Below are 18,261 nucleotides of genomic sequence, written 5' to 3'. Positions count from 1 at the left end.
AGTACATGCACAAAAATATGCAGGGTGTGCATAAAGTCCGGGAACACTTTCAATTATTTATTGCACAAGAACCAAACATTGTACAGATATCTCAAATATGTCATTTAGAAGAGAAACCCTTAAAGGTGTTTTTTTTTATGTATGTACTGCCTCTACCACATGATGAAGCAGAGCTCCGGGAGAGAATACGGGAAGCGACTGCCACAGGTGACAATGCCATGCTGGGACGGATACAGCAAGAATTTGATCACCGTATTGCCGTTGGCCGGGTCACTCATGTTTAGCATATCGAATGTGTGTAAGAAAAAAACTTTCAGAGTTTTTCTTCAAAATGCAATATGTATGACATCTGTACAATGTTTAGTTCTTGTGCAAGAAATAATTGAAAGTGTTCCTGAATTTTACATACACTCTGTACTTTGGAAATGAGAAAATTGAGGGATTTGCAGTACAAATTGTTGAATATCCAACCTATTACATACACTTTTGAGCACTTCACAAGCCATCGCACCATGATCAGGACCTAAAAGAACATAAAGTAAAAAAATAGGTGCATTTAGGTGTAAATACAGTCTTACAGTGCCAGGTTGAGACATTTTCACTCTGATCTCATAACTGCCATTTGACACAATCAGTTCTGGTAATTATGTACAACACATTCACAGAAAATTTTTATCGCACACTACTCTATTGTTCCATTAAATGGTAAGGGATTTTGTACTATGATACATTAATTCTCAAGATCTGATATTTTTTATGACACAACGCAGCTATATATTACAAGTGAAAGTTGGTACATAAGTGCATATTATAAAACAGAGCAGCAGAACCATATTAATATTTTATCACAATAAAGACACAGACACTATCCTGTGTGTACCACAGATTGTTCATGCAAATATTCTTACACTTTATTGATAATGTATGTTACTGAAATTTCACGAAATCTTATACTAATTACCTTAGTGAGCATCGTTCTCAACCCATATTCTCCATTGCAAAGTGCAAGAACACCTGCAACACAATGAAAATAGAAAGTGATTGTTTTATTGGTGATTTTTCAAGAACTGTGTACCATATGAAAATAAAATTGCATTACTGGATAAAATTAACAGTTTATCATTAAAACTATCAATGCAGCGGCACTTTTTTAAAGAAAGGAGCAACATTCCCTGGTGGGCCACGTGCCCCCTAGTACTTGTTCTACAATGCCTACAGCACTCCAAAGTAAGTAGTGTGCTCTTTTCAGTACGTAACTAATATTGTGCCAAATAAAAAGAGTAAAAGGTGGTTTGGAAAAGCCAATCAATCTGCAAGCCTACAAAAGACATTTTTCAAAACATAATAAGTATCACAGGTGTTATTGAAACCACAGCTGAGATGAAGTGTAAGCATATGCAAAATTCTCTTCAGAATTTAAACTGAATTTTTAGTAGATATTCCAAAAGTATCCTTAGACTTGGTTGACAATATTAACAGTAACTTCAGGCTCTGTGCAGATGATGCAGTTATCTGTAGTGAAGTACAGTCTGAAAGAAGCTGCACAGTATTCAGTCAGATTTTAAAGTGGCGCAAAGATTGTAGGTTTGCTTTAAATGTAAAATCATTCATACCCAAAACAAAAAAGTGTCACATCCTGTGACCATAATACCAGAAGGTCAAAGTTGGAATTAATCAACTCATAGAAATACCCAAGTGTAGCACTTTGTAGGGACATGAAAGGTACCATCACAAAGGCTCAGTCATAGGTGAAGCAGGTAGTGGACTTCAGTTTATTGGTAGAACACCAGAGAAATGCAATCAGTCTACAAATCACATTGTTACAAATCACTTGTACAATGCATCCTAGCATACTGCTCACGTGTGTGCGGCTCAACCAAGTAGGAATTGCAGGAAATATTCAACATATACAGAGAAGGGCAACACGAATGGTCAAAGGTTTGTTTGACCCACAGGAGAGTGTCACTGAGGTGTTGAAAGAAATGAACTGGCTGGCTCTTGAAGATAGATGTAAATAAACCTGAGTCAGGTTACAGTTTCAACAGCCAGCTTTAAGTGGTGATTCTACAAATATACCACAACCCCCTACATATTTCTCCAAGTGAACATGAGGACAACATTAGATTAATCACATCACACACTGAGGCATTTTAACAATCATTGTTTCCAAGCTCCATAAATGAATGGAATGCGAAAAAGCCCTAAGAACAGGCACAATGGAATGTTACCATAGCCATGAAATTCACAGTGATTTACAGAGTATGAATGTGAATGTAGATGTAGATGCTTATTGGCTCTTGGAAAAGAGCCATAGTGAGCCAGAACTCATTTCATAGCCATTATAAAAATACACTGAAGAGCCAAAGAAACGCCTGCCTAATATTGTGCGGGCCCCTGTGAGCACGCAGAAGTGCTGCAACACAACGTGGCATGGACTCAACTAATGCCTGAAGTAGAGCTGGAGGGAGTTGACACCATGACTATTGCAGGGCTGTCGATAAATCTGTAAAACTACGAGGGGTGGAGATCTCTTCTGAAAAGCACTTTGCAAGGCATCCCAGATATGCTCAATAATGTTGATGTGTGGGGAGTTTTGGTGGCCAGAAGAAGTGTTTCAACTCAGAAAAGTGTTCCTGGAGCCACTCTATAGCAATTCTGTACATGTACTGTGTCACATTGTTCTGCTGGAATTGCCCAAGTCTGTAGGAATGCACAATGGACATGAATGGATGCAGGTGACCAGACAGGATGCTTACGTACGCATCACCTGTCAGAGTCGTATCAGGGGTCCCATATCACTTCAATTGCACATGCCCCACACCATTACAGACCCTCCACCAGCTTGAACAGTCTCCTGCTGACATGCAGGGTTGAATGGTTCGCACGCTGACACTTGTTGATGGCCCAGCACTGAACTCTGCAGCAATTTACAGAAGCATTACACTTCTGTCACATTGAACGATTCTTTTCAGTTGTTGTTGGTCTTGGAGATCTTTTTTTGTCCACAGCCATGTCAGGGATTTGATGTTTTACCACATTCCTGATATTCATGGTACACTCATGAAATGGTTGTACGGGAAAATACCCACTTCATTGTTATCTTGGAGTTGCTGTGTTCCATCGCTAGTGCACAGACTATAACACCACATTCAAAGTCACTTAAATCTTGATAACTTGCCATTGTAGCAGCAGTAACTGGTCTAACAACTGCACCAGACACTTGTCGTCTTATATAGATGTTGCCAACTGCAGCACCGTATTCTGCATGTTTACATTTATCTGTATTTGAAATGCATGCGTATACCAATTTCCTTGGTGTTTCAGTGTATCTACAGGAAGGTATTGCTTGCTGTAAATAAGTCTTCAAATGACAAAATAATATTTAGTTCTGGAAATAAAGGAAAATAAATCTGGAAGATTGTAAAATAGAAAACAGGGAAAAATAACAGATACATACTGACTTAAATGAAAGAATGAGAAAAAGCTCAATAAATGTCCCACAGGGCTTAGCAAATTTCATGAACTGACATTATTCCAGTATTGCACTAAAGATACAACAAAAATTCCCAGAAACAGATATACAGCTTCTGCAATTAGTTACGGAGCAAGTAGATGGTGATGGTGGTGAAATCCACAACATAATGTGAAGTCAGGAAACAAAAATTGAAAAACAGCTTGTAGGCAAACAAGAAGTGCTAGTCTACGTTCTTGAAATGCATTATATGGCATGCACGTTCCCTCAACTGACATAACAAATGAGTCCCACACCTTAGGGGTATCCACAACAAACAAAATTTGTGTCCCTAGTAAAGAAAGGTGAATTACAAGGCACAGAAAATTACTGGCCTGTCTCTATACTGTTGACATTCTTCAAAATTATAAAATACCAACTAATAAATTATCTGAACAAATGTCACCTTATCAACATACAGAATCAGCTGCAGTACAGTACTTCACACACTTGACAATGAAATTCTTTGACATTGTTCACCATACAGTTCTACTAATGAAACTAGAGTTACTGTGGACAAGAAGTGTATTGAATGAATTACCTGACCAGATCTACAGAACAAGGTACAGAGGATATGATTGTACAAGCCTTAAATGAAGCAAAAATTTTATCAGATCCAAAATACATTAACATATGAGTTTCTTAAGGTAGGGAGTTCTTGGTATACTTTAATAACTTTGCAGACAATATGATTCACAAGGAAACACTCTCTTGAGGATAACTGCAACATTATAATTACGAGTAAAATATCAGAACTCACATAGAGAAAGCAAATGAAACCCTCAGCAATGTTTACAATTGGTTATGAAATTACTTCTGAACATAAAGGAGACAATCAGCAAGCATTTCAGTGTGAAGAGGGAAAACAATACTCACACATTACATGTAGATGAAAATTTCCTAAGTTATGTAAGAAACACCTTTTCACAGATGAATGCTGACTTACTTGCAATGGAATGGGGTGCACAAAGATACTAGTACAAAGAATGAGATCAGAATGTTGTATTATTGGAGTTTGTGACATTCGCCTGCTTTATTTCTTCGCAGATAGTCCTCAGTGTTGACATACTGCATTGTTACTGGCTGAAAAATGGGGGATGGAAATTCAACACTGACTACTGTAAATGATGTAACTGACAGTTGCACAGTTTTTTTACTTTCAGTTCACGACCCCCAATATTACACAGTTATGTGGCCAGTCCACTACTGGTTAACTTTTGATAAGCCTCATTAATAGTTTGCAGGCAAACATCGGCATATAGCTACAATAGTTTGCTGTTGAACATCTATGAGCAGTAAATACCTAACCAGCCAGTTCACTATTTCTCAAACGAATTGAACATACACTGTTGTTGCTTTAAGACACGGCCTATTTATGTTACACTAATTCCACTGTTACATTAATGCAGTATTGTAACTTGAAACTGACACAGATTTCCTGTCTGAACATTGGCCATGGACTGACAATCTCAGGACCAAAATTAGGGTCTTTACATATCCTCACAATAATAGGCACTGAAACTATAAATTGTTCACTGCTTAATTTACAGAAATTACAATTAAGACATAATTCATCAATTAACTGAATATATAGAAAAATCCCCTCTTTTTAACAATTTCTTCTACCATGCAGGCTAGGCTGAATTATTTGTTTCAATAATGAAATTAACAGATATAGTTACATAAACAATGCTTTTGACAAACCTGGTACCTATTTTGGAATTAATTAAGGGCTGGCTTTGCTAACATGTTCTCAAATGGAGCCAAATAAATACTTTAAGAATCCTAGTCTTCCAAATGTTAATAATTAGTACAAAATTTATATCTGTTTATAAGTCATCAATAGCATTTAAGTCATGAAACAATTACTGATTTCACCCTATAACAAAAGATATTAACTAGGAATAGTCCAAATAAATTAGGAAATTAATTACATGCACAAAACTAAGCACAAAATTATGTCTGGTGCTATATTTCTTTCAGACTGAGGGCCAACCTTTCTCTTTTATGGAAATGCAGATTATACTCATATATGTTAATAGTAATTAATTTAAAATGAAAAATAAATTTAAGGAGGCAGATGGTAAAACAAGAGAGGAAGTAAAAAGATCCCAGCTTGCTTCATCACAAGTTCTTCATCAGTGTGTAACAAGTACCACATGTTTATACAATGTTTCTGTGTACTCTCAATCCTTAGCTATGCTACACACTTTTTGGGGATCAAGCACATAACGTAGGGCCATGAGAATTATAAATGAATAGCAATAATCAGCAAGTTGTAAAAGTGTGTTGAGAGTTGGAGATTCTATTTGTGCCATATGTTTACATATATATTAATCCATTTGGTGCATAAAAAGCAGCTCTATTCATGATCTTTGAACAAGAGCTCGGCTTTGCTTACACATGCCAGTGGTGGGGGAAGGGGGAACTAGCCTTTGAAGTCAGTGAATCAAACTACATTGTATCGCCCATGCAAACAGAAAACACACCTAAAACTAACAAGTCTAAAAAGGCAATTAAAACATATCATCTTAAATAATATATACTACACAGTAAAGGTTGTTGAAACAATATAAATTAAAGATTGGTAAATGAGAAAAAATGCAATATTTCAACCCAGAATATACTTTCAGAGTGTGACTGCGATAAGATTTGAATCGATAGTGTAACTATTGGAATTAACTAAGACTGTAAGTAATTACACACCTGAACATTTGTTAAATTTTAACTGTTTTTCAGTATTGCGTTAAGCTGATATGTGTAACAGATGATTCTCTGGGTGAATGAACAAACAAGCATTCATTTTCTTGTTAGCAAACATTTTGTTCTGTGTAGTGAAAAATATTATAAACAAAACTATGCTTTGCAAAAATTTAACCAAATATAGAGCTACCATTTATATACAAATATCAATAAAAGACCAGTAAGAAAATACCTCTTCCAGTTGAGTCTGTGAAACAGAATAATCTTGTATAAAACCAGACTTTCGACATACTTCCATTTCATGAAAAATTTTGGCCAAGTTCACTGTGTTTTGAGGAATCTGATATTTAGCTTGGTTGCAATGTATTTCCCTCAGTGCTGCCTCAGGTAAATACTGTTTCACAAATTCCAATGCAGAATCAAATACTCCAGTTTCTCCGCGCACCAGCAGGATGTAACCTTCTCCATATCTGCAACGAAAAAGTTTCATGCATTAACAGATTCCATTTCAAATTAATACAGTTACCTAACAGTACTAAGTACCTATATGTCCATTTATGATACCTTTCTCACAATGGCTAACAGTAGTCAGCTCTCATTAATTAAATTATGCATAATTTTTTCTGGTTCAACTGCTACAGGATAAAGCTGATGTTGTTCATAAATGCGTAACACACAAAAATTGCTACGGAATATAAATTAATAAAAGAAAATAAACTATCATATAACATCTTCTTAGAGGAGTAATCGTTCCACATGAACCATTTATATGAGTTGATCTGATGCAAGGGCTTTTGTCTTAGAGTATTCTGTATATTGTATATCTCAGCAATTACTAGGACTGTGTCTGACCCCATACCAACTTCATGTCCTTGTTCATAAATGCACTATACAGAAAACAAGTGCTGACTGGAGCATATTGGAATTGTCTGTATCTTGGTACAGTGGATTTGTCAAAATGAATTCAGGAGTTGGGAGACCTTTGCAGTAAAGCTGAATTTCTCTTGCACTCCTTTTTTTATTTGTTGTTTTTTATTAGTAAGATTGTTCAGATACTTCATCTATTTTAACAGAATTCTTTCTCTCTTTCTTACCAAGTACGCACATTTTGTCCCAACATATTCTGGCAACACTTGAAACTTCCAGGCTATTAGGCCATGGTTGACTGCAGTGCCATTCAGCCATTTCTCTAAAGATGTCTCTTGCAGTCAGAGAGGAAATGTTAGGAGAAAGTTTTTTACATTGACCACAGCTTAATAGCCTGCAAGTTTTAAGTGATGTCAGTACCAGCATGAAAGCTTACGTTGTATGATATTCTGGCAAGTTATGGACCATACATTTCCACACATATTCTACTGTTATGATGCTACACACCAGAAAGTTCATATCCATGCAAATTCGAGTGCTGTGATGCTACAGAAAGTAATTAGGTAGCATGAATGTAGTATCAAAATAGTGTTGCTGAAACTATTTTTAAGCTTGTCAAGAATACTGTTATCTAACTATCCAGTGGTGAATACAAAGTCTGATTTGGACATCAGATTGACTTTTTAAGTATAGTTCTATAACAAAGGGTATGTCCATTCTGTCTCCTATGAAACATAAACCTAAGCAATGATGAAACATTGACATTTCACATGAACAGATCAGTATCAGAGTTGTGTATCACATTATATAAGAAAAAGAAGAAAATGGTGGGTGGGAGGGGGGGGAGAGGGGGGGGGAAGCGGGTAAATGGGGATCACTGTGGGTTAGGTCGAGAGACATCTGCTTTTAACTGGGCCTGCAACACATATGATGATAATACAGCAGTTATTCTTTCTTGTGCACTTCAGAAGTAACAAATAACAAAAATGCACCCAGAAATTACCAAAACCTAAAAGAAAAAAAATCTTTGGAGTGTGTGTGTTTGTTTGTGTGTGTGTGTGTGTGTGTGTGTGTGTGTGAGAGAGAGAGAGAGAGAGAGAGAGAGAGAGAAGGGGGGGCGAAAGTTGTTTATGGAAAGAAAAGGAATTTAGAAGGTATCCTATCTCATTTATGATTAATTAACACTAAACAATCATCAAAGTAAATACAGTGTTGTAATATGCAGAGCTTGTATTTCTTGATATACAAGTTAAAAAAAAGGCATAGCTTTCTAATAAACTTTCTGAAATCTAAGTCTCAGTCAATAAGGAATTTCCAAATCCAGCTTGTGTACATACTGATTGTGAAATATTGACAGCTTTTCACACAGTGCAACATTTGAGGTTGTGCACATTCAAAGTGCACAACATATATTATTTGCACAACTTATTTCCCGATAGCATTTGTAAGTTTCAGTTTTTTATGAATAATATACTTCACTTAAAATGGTATCAACGGGTTCAAAGCACTATATTTACAGGAATAAATGAATATTTATCTATTACAGCAAAATGGCAAGGAACTTACTTATTTTTTAAGTGTTGTGGGCTCCCTAAACAAGTGAACTGTCCATCTGCCATTATAGCAAGTCTAGTGCACAATGCTTCACACTCCTCCATACTGTGTGATGTCAAGACAACAGACTGGCCCTTTTGAACCACTCGTTGTATACATGTCCACAGAAAACGGCGAGCTTTTACATCCATTCCTGTTGTTGGCTCATCCTTAAAATATTGAAAAAAAAAATCAAAAAAATCAGAACATCCTCTGCAATTGAGTTCTCATCATAATAAAAACTGGTAACATAAAGAGAGACAGTAGAGGCCAAGATCAATGACATTTTTGAAATTCCAATGGGATGTAGCAAATGACCAAATGACCCACAGCCTATTTGGATGCCTATTCACTGAAATGCACTACTAAGATCAGACTGTAAAGAGAGTGTAAGTAGAATTCATCTTGGACTGTAGGTTTGTATGCCCTGTAATTTCCAAATATTATATTCACTGGAAGTCTTGCTCGAGCATATCACAGGAATGTAAGAATAAAAATGACAAACTTAATGAAGAGTGCCCCCCCCCCCCCCCCCCAAATTTATATTTTGGTACTGAATCTGCATAACCTTTTTAGTTTACTCAGATGATACAAAGAAGAGAAACAACTATGCTATAATTCTTGAGACACATCTCTGTGGTTAAGATTGCTAGTGCTTGCCTGTGGCATTTGTCTCAGAGGTAGCCATTTCAAATTTGCATGGCACAAGAAATTTTCATTGCTTGTTTTTGGCCAGCAAGAGGAAAAGAAGTGCTGGTACAGTTTGTGACAATTATACTTTGCACTAATTTCCTGGATTAAATTCCAAACCCCTTTTCAGTGTCTCATTGAATGAAGATATGCTATATTGATAGTGATCTGTCCATCGGAAGGGGATATTAAGTTCAGCAAGTCCCTTGGTGCTTTTCAAGAGGAGTACACTATTTGCCAGCACTGGGTCTCACTCTCTTCCACCCCTTCATACTTAACAACACAGGCACAATACCACACCAAACAATCACTTATCACAACCATCCACACAACACACACATACTATTAAAATGTCAGAGGAAGGCAACAGTACATCACTTCCATTAGGTCATTGTGCCCAGAGAGCAAAATATGGGATTTTTGGCAGCTACCTCCAACTAGCATCTACCTCCAGCACTCTTTTCCAGTGTATGGAGCTGTCTTTGATTCTGATCTTTCTTGTTTGCATTTCATCAACATTGTACATATTTACGAGGCAGACAACCAACAATGAGCTTTTTGTTCTGTTTAGAAATTAGTGCTCTTGTTTGCCTGTATCTTTTTTCCTCTACACCTCACTTATGTACCTGGCCTAGTAATTTCAAACAATGGAAAATCCAGGATGGAATGTAACAATATTGTGAAAAGGAAAGTTAATGCTCACCATATAGCGGAGATGCTGAGTCACAGATGAGTGTGGCCTCAGCTGCCTGAGACTGCAGTCATGTGTGTATGAGTGTGTTTGTCGTCTAATTTTGACGGAGGCCTTCCTGGCCGAAAGCTATATTTGTGATAGTCTTTTTGTTGTGTCTATCTGCAACTCAGCATCTTCGCTATATGGTGAGTAGCATCTTTCCTTTTCATAATATTGTGGCCTAGTAATTTAAGTGTTACCCTCAAGTGGAACAATATGTGACATGAGTTGTCTTAGAAGTGATGTAGCTCTTTATCATACACTAAATTTTTCACTAATAAAAAGTGATCACCTGCAAATATTTTTCCCTGCATTAATATTACAGCATCGAGAACAGGTCTTTAGGCATGTTAAAGTGCCTTGCAAGGTTTTCAGCTGGAAATGTAAAGCACTATAGAATTGATAATTTCATACAACTCAAAGGATCTGGAGTAACTATTTGATTTTATACACACAATTCCATTTCTTGAAACCATTTTATTACAGCCTCATTCAATTGCAGTCTGAAATTAAGGCACAAGAGTGCTGTCATGTTGAAGTTGAAAACATTCATTTTTTTAACTGTTGGCACAGTGTCTTAGCCATACTCAGAAGGTACTAACTGTCTCTACATGTCAATTCTTTGCTAGAACCACAGTGCTTCCATTTCATCACATCACCACTCACTACAGAATCGTGGCATCATTTTCTTTAAAATTGGTGTGGTTTGATAACCATGCCTGCCACACTCAGTTTGTATTGAAACTGAAGTGGCTATAAACACTACAACAGTGTGTGTCTACCGTATTTACTCGAATATAAGCCGCACTAGAATCTAAGCCGCACCTGAAAAATGAGACTCGAAATCAAGGAAAAAAAATTTCCCGAATCTAAGCCGCACCTGAAATTTGAGACTCGAAATTCAAGGGGAGAGAAGAGGTTTAGGGCGCACCTCCAAATCGAAACAAAGTTGGTCCATTGTAATATGAGACACAATTTGGGTCGAATGAATGACGATACAGCTACAATAGTTTGGTTCGAGTCGTAAGCTTAGCAGTTAAGCTTTACCAGGTAGCCATTGCTATGCGTCAGGCGCTCCGTCCGTATTTATACGGGTACTCTTCCTTTTTCACGTGCTTCGTCTGGTTTGAATCTATTGCTTATTTTGCTTCGATCTGATAAGTGCCGTTTTCTTTGTTAAAGGTGTTTACGTCACTCCAAGCTGAAAATACATTACTGTACTGTGTCTTGCATTGTTTGTCGCATTCTGATAGTGCGTGTTTACGGACTGTCGCCGCTCGCGGCATGGCTTGCTTTTGTGCGTGCTACTGCCGCTAAAAAAAAAAAAAAAAAAAAAAAGAGAGAGAGAGAGAGAGAGAGAGAGAGAGAGAGAGGAATCGTCTCATTAGCGCAATGGCAAGAGACTGCTATTTGTTGTTACTTACACTGCTGTTTCTTTGATAATGATCAACAAGAACCAAATAATAGACTGCGTATGATAGGACATGTTCTGAACGAGAGTTTAGCGAAAATTTTTCTCCGTTTGAAAATCTTTGCGGCCGCTTCTTTAGTACATCAAATTCTGCGCAGAAATTAGAGTCATCTTAGATTTGAAAATATAGTCAGTTCCCGTGATTCATTTCTGACTGTATCACTTAATACGAATATAAACATGACACGATACATATATTCTTCCGCGTTTGCTGTTGTCTCACTCTAGTTTCGTAGTTTATTAGACAGGCAAGATTTAAATGAGATAGCAGCAAACACAAAAGAAAACATGGCAAAATGTTTATATTCGTATTATTCTTATGGTGAAGAGAATACTGCATGTGATTCACAATTCATAAAAGTTCCTATTAGCAACCATCTCTTCTCACAGATAGGAAAAATTTCAGAACGTAGAGTTGGCCATATTGACAAACATCCCAAACAGTCTTGCCAGTCGGATTTTCGTAGTACATTGAAATTCTGCTACATTCGAAGATGAACAATACGGAGTTTGTATTTACTTTGTTGGATAATATATGAAAATGCAGTGGTAGAAACTCGGGGCGGAGAAAAAAAGCTCGTCTTCCACTTTTTAAAAAAAAAATTTATTTACTGACGCAGAGGTTTTGGCGCCAGTATTTATCTTTGTGCCTACAAACCATGCCTGTGTAGCGCTACATATATTCGACAGCAGAAGTTCGTTGTGGCGGCACCTACCAACATTTTTCAGAACTCCCGCTTGCTTTGCACTCGATTCTAAGCCGCAGGCGGTTTTTTGGATTACAAAAACCGGAAAAAAAGTGCGGCTTAGATTCGAGTAAATACGGGTATATGACAATGAGTTATAGATGAATTTTTTTTTCTTCCAGAACATACCCATTAGCTCATAACAAATCAACTTTTTGAATATCCGTTCTACTTGTTTTTCTCTCTTTTGTTCGAAAATATTCCACTGAGATTCAAGTACAAGCTGACTATCTAGCTTTCCCATCTAAAATAATTTTAATACAGAAAGTAAATAATCAATTTTTGAAAATATGTTATGTAATTGGTTGGATAAAAAAATCTACTCACAAAACATAGAGTTCAGAAAAGTCACCCAGAACCCAGTGTCAGGAAAGACTTATCAGATGGGAGTCTCATCCCACCTGGTAAGTCTCCTCTGATCTCTGACCCTCCCCATGTCCTAAGCCTCACCAGTCCTTTCCCTTCACCCCTCTTGCTTCCTCTTCAACACTTCTGCCAGAAGAAAGAGCCACTGCTTGAAAGCTTGCTAATTTCAACACCTTCTTATATGAGTGTTCTGCTGCTGCCACTTGGTGAGTAGATTTTAATCTATCCGATTACATGAAAATCATTTTAAGGTTTTTATGTGATTTCCCTAAATTACTTAGGTAAATGCCAAGATGATTTCTCGGAAAGAGAACATCCAGTTTTAACCTCTATAATTGGCCAAACTGAGCTTATGGTCTGTCTCAAATGTCCTCATCATGGATTAGACATTTAACTTTACTCTTTCTTCCTAGGGAATTTACAATGAGGACTCTTGTCCTAATGTAAAAACTGCTAAAAATATATGGATCTTACCAGAAAAATAAGGGCTGGCTCACCAACTAATGCTATTGCTGTAGCAAGTTTTCGTTTGTTGCCTCCTGATAATGTTCCCACAAGTCTATCTTGGTAAGCGGATAGTTCTAGTTCTTGAAGTCCAATATTCACCATCTGCAAACATAAATAATTACAGTTTCTCAGCAGTTAAAGAATTTAATATCCAATATAGCCTTACAAATTGAAAACTAACTATGATAAACAAAAATAAAATTGCATTGCACATGTCACTAATATCACTACATAAGAGAGATTATGTGGAAACAACCATGAAGAAAATACGTAAGTAAATATAAGAAAATCAAAATAACTTGATGTAGGTAAAACATAACTAGGTAAGCAAACAGGAAAAAATGTGTGGAGTGCCAGTGGCAAAGCAAAGTAAATCAGTAGAGGTAGGCAATTCTTCACAAAGGCACATGCTCCCTATGACATTTATTATTTGAACACTTCTGAGATTCGTTAACTACCTTAATGCTCCCCTTCTGAAATCTCTTTCTGAGTATTTACAACCTTGCAGATTTCAAAACTTGCCAGTAATTCACAGCTCTTCTTTTTATAGGATACAGGATAGCAATGATAATATCTCTACCGCTACAACTGGTTATCATGCCTGGGTAGGTGATAGTTCCTGTGTGTACACACTGCTGTTGGCAATTGTTCATAGGCTAACACATATAACAGGTTCTATTTCTAAGTATCTGTGTGTTTTCCAGTAGAGGAAGAAGAGTTTTGTTGGAAGGTTGTGCATATTTTAGCTAATATAAAATTCTACCTAAGACTATTAGGTAAGGACTATATCAAATTATTGACGTGAATGATAACAATGCCTCACTGTGCACTTAGTTGCTAATCTGATTCTTGAAACTTCCTGGCAGATTAAAACTGTGTGCCCGACCGAGACTCGAACTCGGGACCTTTGCCTTTCGCGGGCAAGTGCTCTACCAACTGAGCTACCGAAGCACGACTCACGCCCGGTCTCACAGCCTTACTTCTGCCAGTATCTCGTCTCCTACCTTCCAAACTTTACAGAAGCTCTCCTGCGAACCTTGCAGAACTAGCACTCCTGAAAGAAAGGATATAGCGGAGACATGGCTTAGCCACAGCCTGGGGGATGTTTCCAGAATGAGATTTTCACTCTGCAGCGGAGTGTGCGCTGATATGAAACTTCCTGGCAGATTAAAACTGTGTGCCCGACCGAGACTCGAACTCGGGACCTTTGCCTTTTGCGGGCAAGTGCTCTACCAACTGAGCTACCGAAGCACGACTCACGCCCGGTCTCACAGCCTTACTTCTGCCAGTATCTCGTCTCCTACCTTCCAAACTTTACAGAAGCTCTCCTGCGCAGGAGAGCTTCTGTAAAGTTTGGAAGGTAGGAGACGAGATACTGGCAGAAGTAAGGCTGTGAGACCGGGCGTGAGTCGTGCTTCGGTAGCTCAGTTGGTAGAGCACTTGCCCGCGAAAGGCAAAGGTCCCGAGTTCGAGTCTCGGTCGGGCACACAGTTTTAATCTGCCAGGAAGTTTCATATCAGCGCACACTCCGCTGCAGAGTGAAAATCTCATTCTGGAATCTGATTCTTGTTTGATGATTGCCAGTACAATATTGGTTTATTTTATTATATTTGACTTAAATGGGCAATGCTATTGTTCCAGCCCGCATCTCGTGGTCATGCGGTAGCGTTCTCGCTTCCCATGCACGGGTTCCCGGGTTCGATTCCCGGCGGGGTCAGGGATTTTCTCTGCCTCGTGATGGCTGGGTGTTGTGTGCTGTCCTTAGGTTAGTTAGGTTTAAGTAGTTCTAAGTTCTAGGGGACTGATGACCATAGCTGTTAAGTCCCATAGTGCTCAGAGCCATTTGAACCATTTTTGCTATTGTTCCTACTATTACTACTACTTTTAAACTGTTTCTATATCAATTATATACAGGAATAATTGTCATAAGTTTTAGGTTTGCCAGCAATATGCTATTGGCTGGATGGTTTGTCCTTATGCATGTCAACTATCGCCTTAAAATTACATAATCGTCGAAACTGGCCAATGACACAAAATAAATAATAATTACAGTGGAAGGTGGAAATGCTGTCATTTCTACTCACAAAATTTCAAGAACTAGTATTAAATGAAGAATCTAGAAATATACTTCAGCCCCCTACATATCAATCACATTTTTTGTGCTTGTGATCTGTCAACTGAGAAGTAGAATTAATATGTATAAAAGTACCACAGATATACACACACACCTGTTTTCGCAGTCTGTCAGGTGTACCACGCAAACGGTTGTACAAATCCAGATGTTCCCTTGGTGTTAGTAGAGGATCAAGTGCATCAAACTGAGGGCAGTAACCAATATGCTTCTGAGCTTGTGCCATACCAATGTCAATATTAATGCCACAAATAAACACTTCTCCAGAAGTCATTTCTATGTCACCAGTCAGAATCTAGAAATTGAAATGTATTATTTATAAGATTGCACAGTTCAACTGCTTCTTACTCATATTACTATAAAAAGTACATGAAGTAATGTTTTAAAAATTATGCACAGTCAAAATATTTGCATGGGACCTTCAGGTCCTTAATATATTGGAGAATACACCTTCCAAACAAGGAAATATTTTGTTTTTATTTCATAACTCGGAAATGCAAGTCTTAAAGCAATCACTAGATGTCTTCAAACAATGTCTCAATTTTGGCGAGGGTGAGTTAAATTGTAGATCATGTAAGAACTAAATAAACTAACTAGACTCCATATGAACAGGCCTCGGAAGGCCCAACAGCAACGACCAGCTGTCATGTCATCCTGAGCCTACAGGCACCACTGAATGCGGATATGGAGGGGCATGTGGTCAGCACACCATTCTCCCGGTCATATGTCAGTTTGCGAAACCAGAGCCACTACTTCTCAATAAAGTAGCTGCTCAGTTTGCCTCACAAGGGCTGAGTGCACCCTGCTTGAGCCAACAGTGCTCGGCATACTGGATGGTCACCCTTCCAAGTGTTAGCCCAGCCCTGCAGCACTTAACTTCAGTGATCTGACAGGAACCAGCGTTACCATTGCAGCAAGGCCGTTGGCATCATGTAAGAACTGGACTGGTCAAACAGCAGCTCTGGTGGACAAACCTCATCTGACAACAATCACAAGGTACCAACAGCATTACACTCCTACACATGGCAAGAACCAATTAATTACAACATATACTAGGTGATCACAAGTATCTGAAAACTCCCAAAAACATACATTTTTCATATTAGGTGCATTGTGCTGTCACTTACTGCCAGGTATTCCGTATCAATGACCTCAGTAGTCATTAGACATCGTGAGGGAGCAGAATGGGGAACTCTGTGGAACTCATGGACTTCGAACGTGGTCAGGTGATGTGTCATACATCTGTACATGAGATTTTCACACTCTTTAACATCCCTAGGTCCACTGTTTCTGATGAGATAGTGAAGTGGAAACATGAAGGGACACATACAGCACAAAAACTTACAAGCCAACCTCGTCTGTTGACTGACAGAGACCACCGACAGCTGAAGAGGGTTGTAATGTGTAATAGGCAGACATCTATCCAGAACATCACACAGGAATTCCAAACTGATCCACTGCAAGTACTATGACAGTTAGGTGCGAGGTGAGAAAACTTGGGTTTCATGGTCGAGCAGCTGCTCATAAGCCACACATCACATTGGTAAATGCCAATCGTCTCCTCGTTTGGTGTAAGGTGCGTAAACATTGGACGACTGAACAGTGGAAAAACATGTGGCGTGATGAATAACTGTACACAATGTGGTGATCCAATGGCAAGGTGTGGGTGTAGCAAATGCCCGGTGATCATCATCTGCCAGTGTGTGTAATGCCAACAGTAAAATTCAGAGGCAGTGGTATTATGGTGTGGTCGTGGTTTTCATGGAGGGGGCTTGTACCCATTATTGTTTTGCGTGGCGCTATCACTACATCGATGTTTTAAGCACCTTTTTGCTTCCCACTGTTGAAAAGCAGTTCGGAGACGGCGACTGCATCTTTCAACATGATCGAGGTCCTGTTCATAATGCACAGCCTGTGGCGGAGTTGTTACATGACAATAACATCCCTGTAATGGACTAGCTTACACAGAGTCCTGACCTGAATCCTATAGAACACCTTTGGGATATTTTGGAGATCCAACTCTGTGCCAGGCCTCACCGACCGACATCAATACCTCACCTCAGTGCAGCACCCCATGAAGAATGGGCTGCCATTTTCGAAGAAACCTTCCAGCACCTGACTGAACATATGCCTGCGAGAGTGGAAGCTATCATCAAGGCTAGGGTGGGCCAACACCATATTGAATTCCAGCACTACCAATGGAGGGCACCATGAACTTGTAAGTCATTTTCAGCCAGATGTCCAGATACTTTTGATCACATAGTGTAGCTGCTGGAATCTGGCATATCTTTCTCAAGCACAAGCAGCCCCAAGTGGCTTACCACTTCTTGTGAAGTGAAGCTGTTTCTGAGCTAGCATTGCAAGTAAACTGAGTCATCATGCTAAGTGTCTGCAACTACAACGGTACAAGAAGATGATGGATAAATCCTGTACTGAAACTGTTTAGATTTCCCATCAAGGAAGAAAAAAAGATTACGGAGTTGTGTTTCGAATTAAGCTGATTGAACACATCAGGTACAAGTAAAAGCACTTAGCACTCATTCCTCCCTAAATTTTGTTGCTTTTACATGCAGATAGTGTGTGCCAATGCGCTTCCTGCACAGGAAATACTTTAGTTCATTTTTGTGTTCTAAAGCCTGGCCACACTAGAGTGAATGGAAGCAAAGTGAGTGAATGAACATAAGTGAACAATTTGCTGTCACTCTCTGCCAATCACTTCTATTACTTTGTGTCTTCCATGAGCATTTACACCATGGGGAATGGATGGAAACTTGACAGAATGAGAATTTTGGGCAAAAGCTTCCACACACTGAGATTATGTGTTTGTTTCTAGACTGTTTCTCCCTACAAAAATTCTATGCACTATAGAGCAAACAAATTAATAATAACAGACAGGATTTGTTTTATTCAGAAAGCAAATAAAGTCACATAGAAGAAGAGAGA

At 38.4% G+C, this 18,261-nt stretch overlaps 1 protein-coding gene and 1 non-coding gene across 5 annotated transcripts in view; both read right to left on the bottom strand.

Annotated features, from left to right (window-relative positions):
- Positions 1 to 18,261, bottom strand: part of LOC126237047 (ATP-binding cassette sub-family A member 7-like) — a 607,922-nt gene that overhangs the window by 22,754 nt on the left and 566,907 nt on the right. For all 4 annotated transcript variants that reach the window (XR_007545025.1, XR_007545024.1, XR_007545023.1 and 1 more), the window contains 5 exons: positions 15,416 to 15,613; positions 13,155 to 13,289; positions 8,648 to 8,844; positions 6,447 to 6,684; positions 962 to 1,014 (listed from right to left, as the gene is read on the bottom strand). Coding sequence is in view for 1 of the 4 variants with exons in the window: in XM_049946811.1 (XP_049802768.1) it covers positions 979 to 1,014; positions 6,447 to 6,684; positions 8,648 to 8,844; positions 13,155 to 13,289; positions 15,416 to 15,613 (804 nt within the window). In the remaining 3 variants the exon portion in view is untranslated. The remainder of the gene's footprint in view (positions 1 to 961; positions 1,015 to 6,446; positions 6,685 to 8,647; positions 8,845 to 13,154; positions 13,290 to 15,415; positions 15,614 to 18,261) is intronic.
- Trnal-caa (transfer RNA leucine (anticodon CAA)) lies at positions 14,365 to 14,439 on the bottom strand. The gene has a single exon. It is a non-coding gene; the product is annotated as a tRNA-Leu (tRNA).

The sequence above is a fragment of the Schistocerca nitens genome, chromosome 2 (genome assembly GCF_023898315.1).
Source record: "Schistocerca nitens isolate TAMUIC-IGC-003100 chromosome 2, iqSchNite1.1, whole genome shotgun sequence".
NCBI classification, from domain to species: domain Eukaryota; kingdom Metazoa; phylum Arthropoda; class Insecta; order Orthoptera; family Acrididae; genus Schistocerca; species Schistocerca nitens.
The sequence above is the reverse complement of the archived record's forward strand: the minus strand, read 5'-3'. Positions and strand labels throughout refer to the sequence as shown.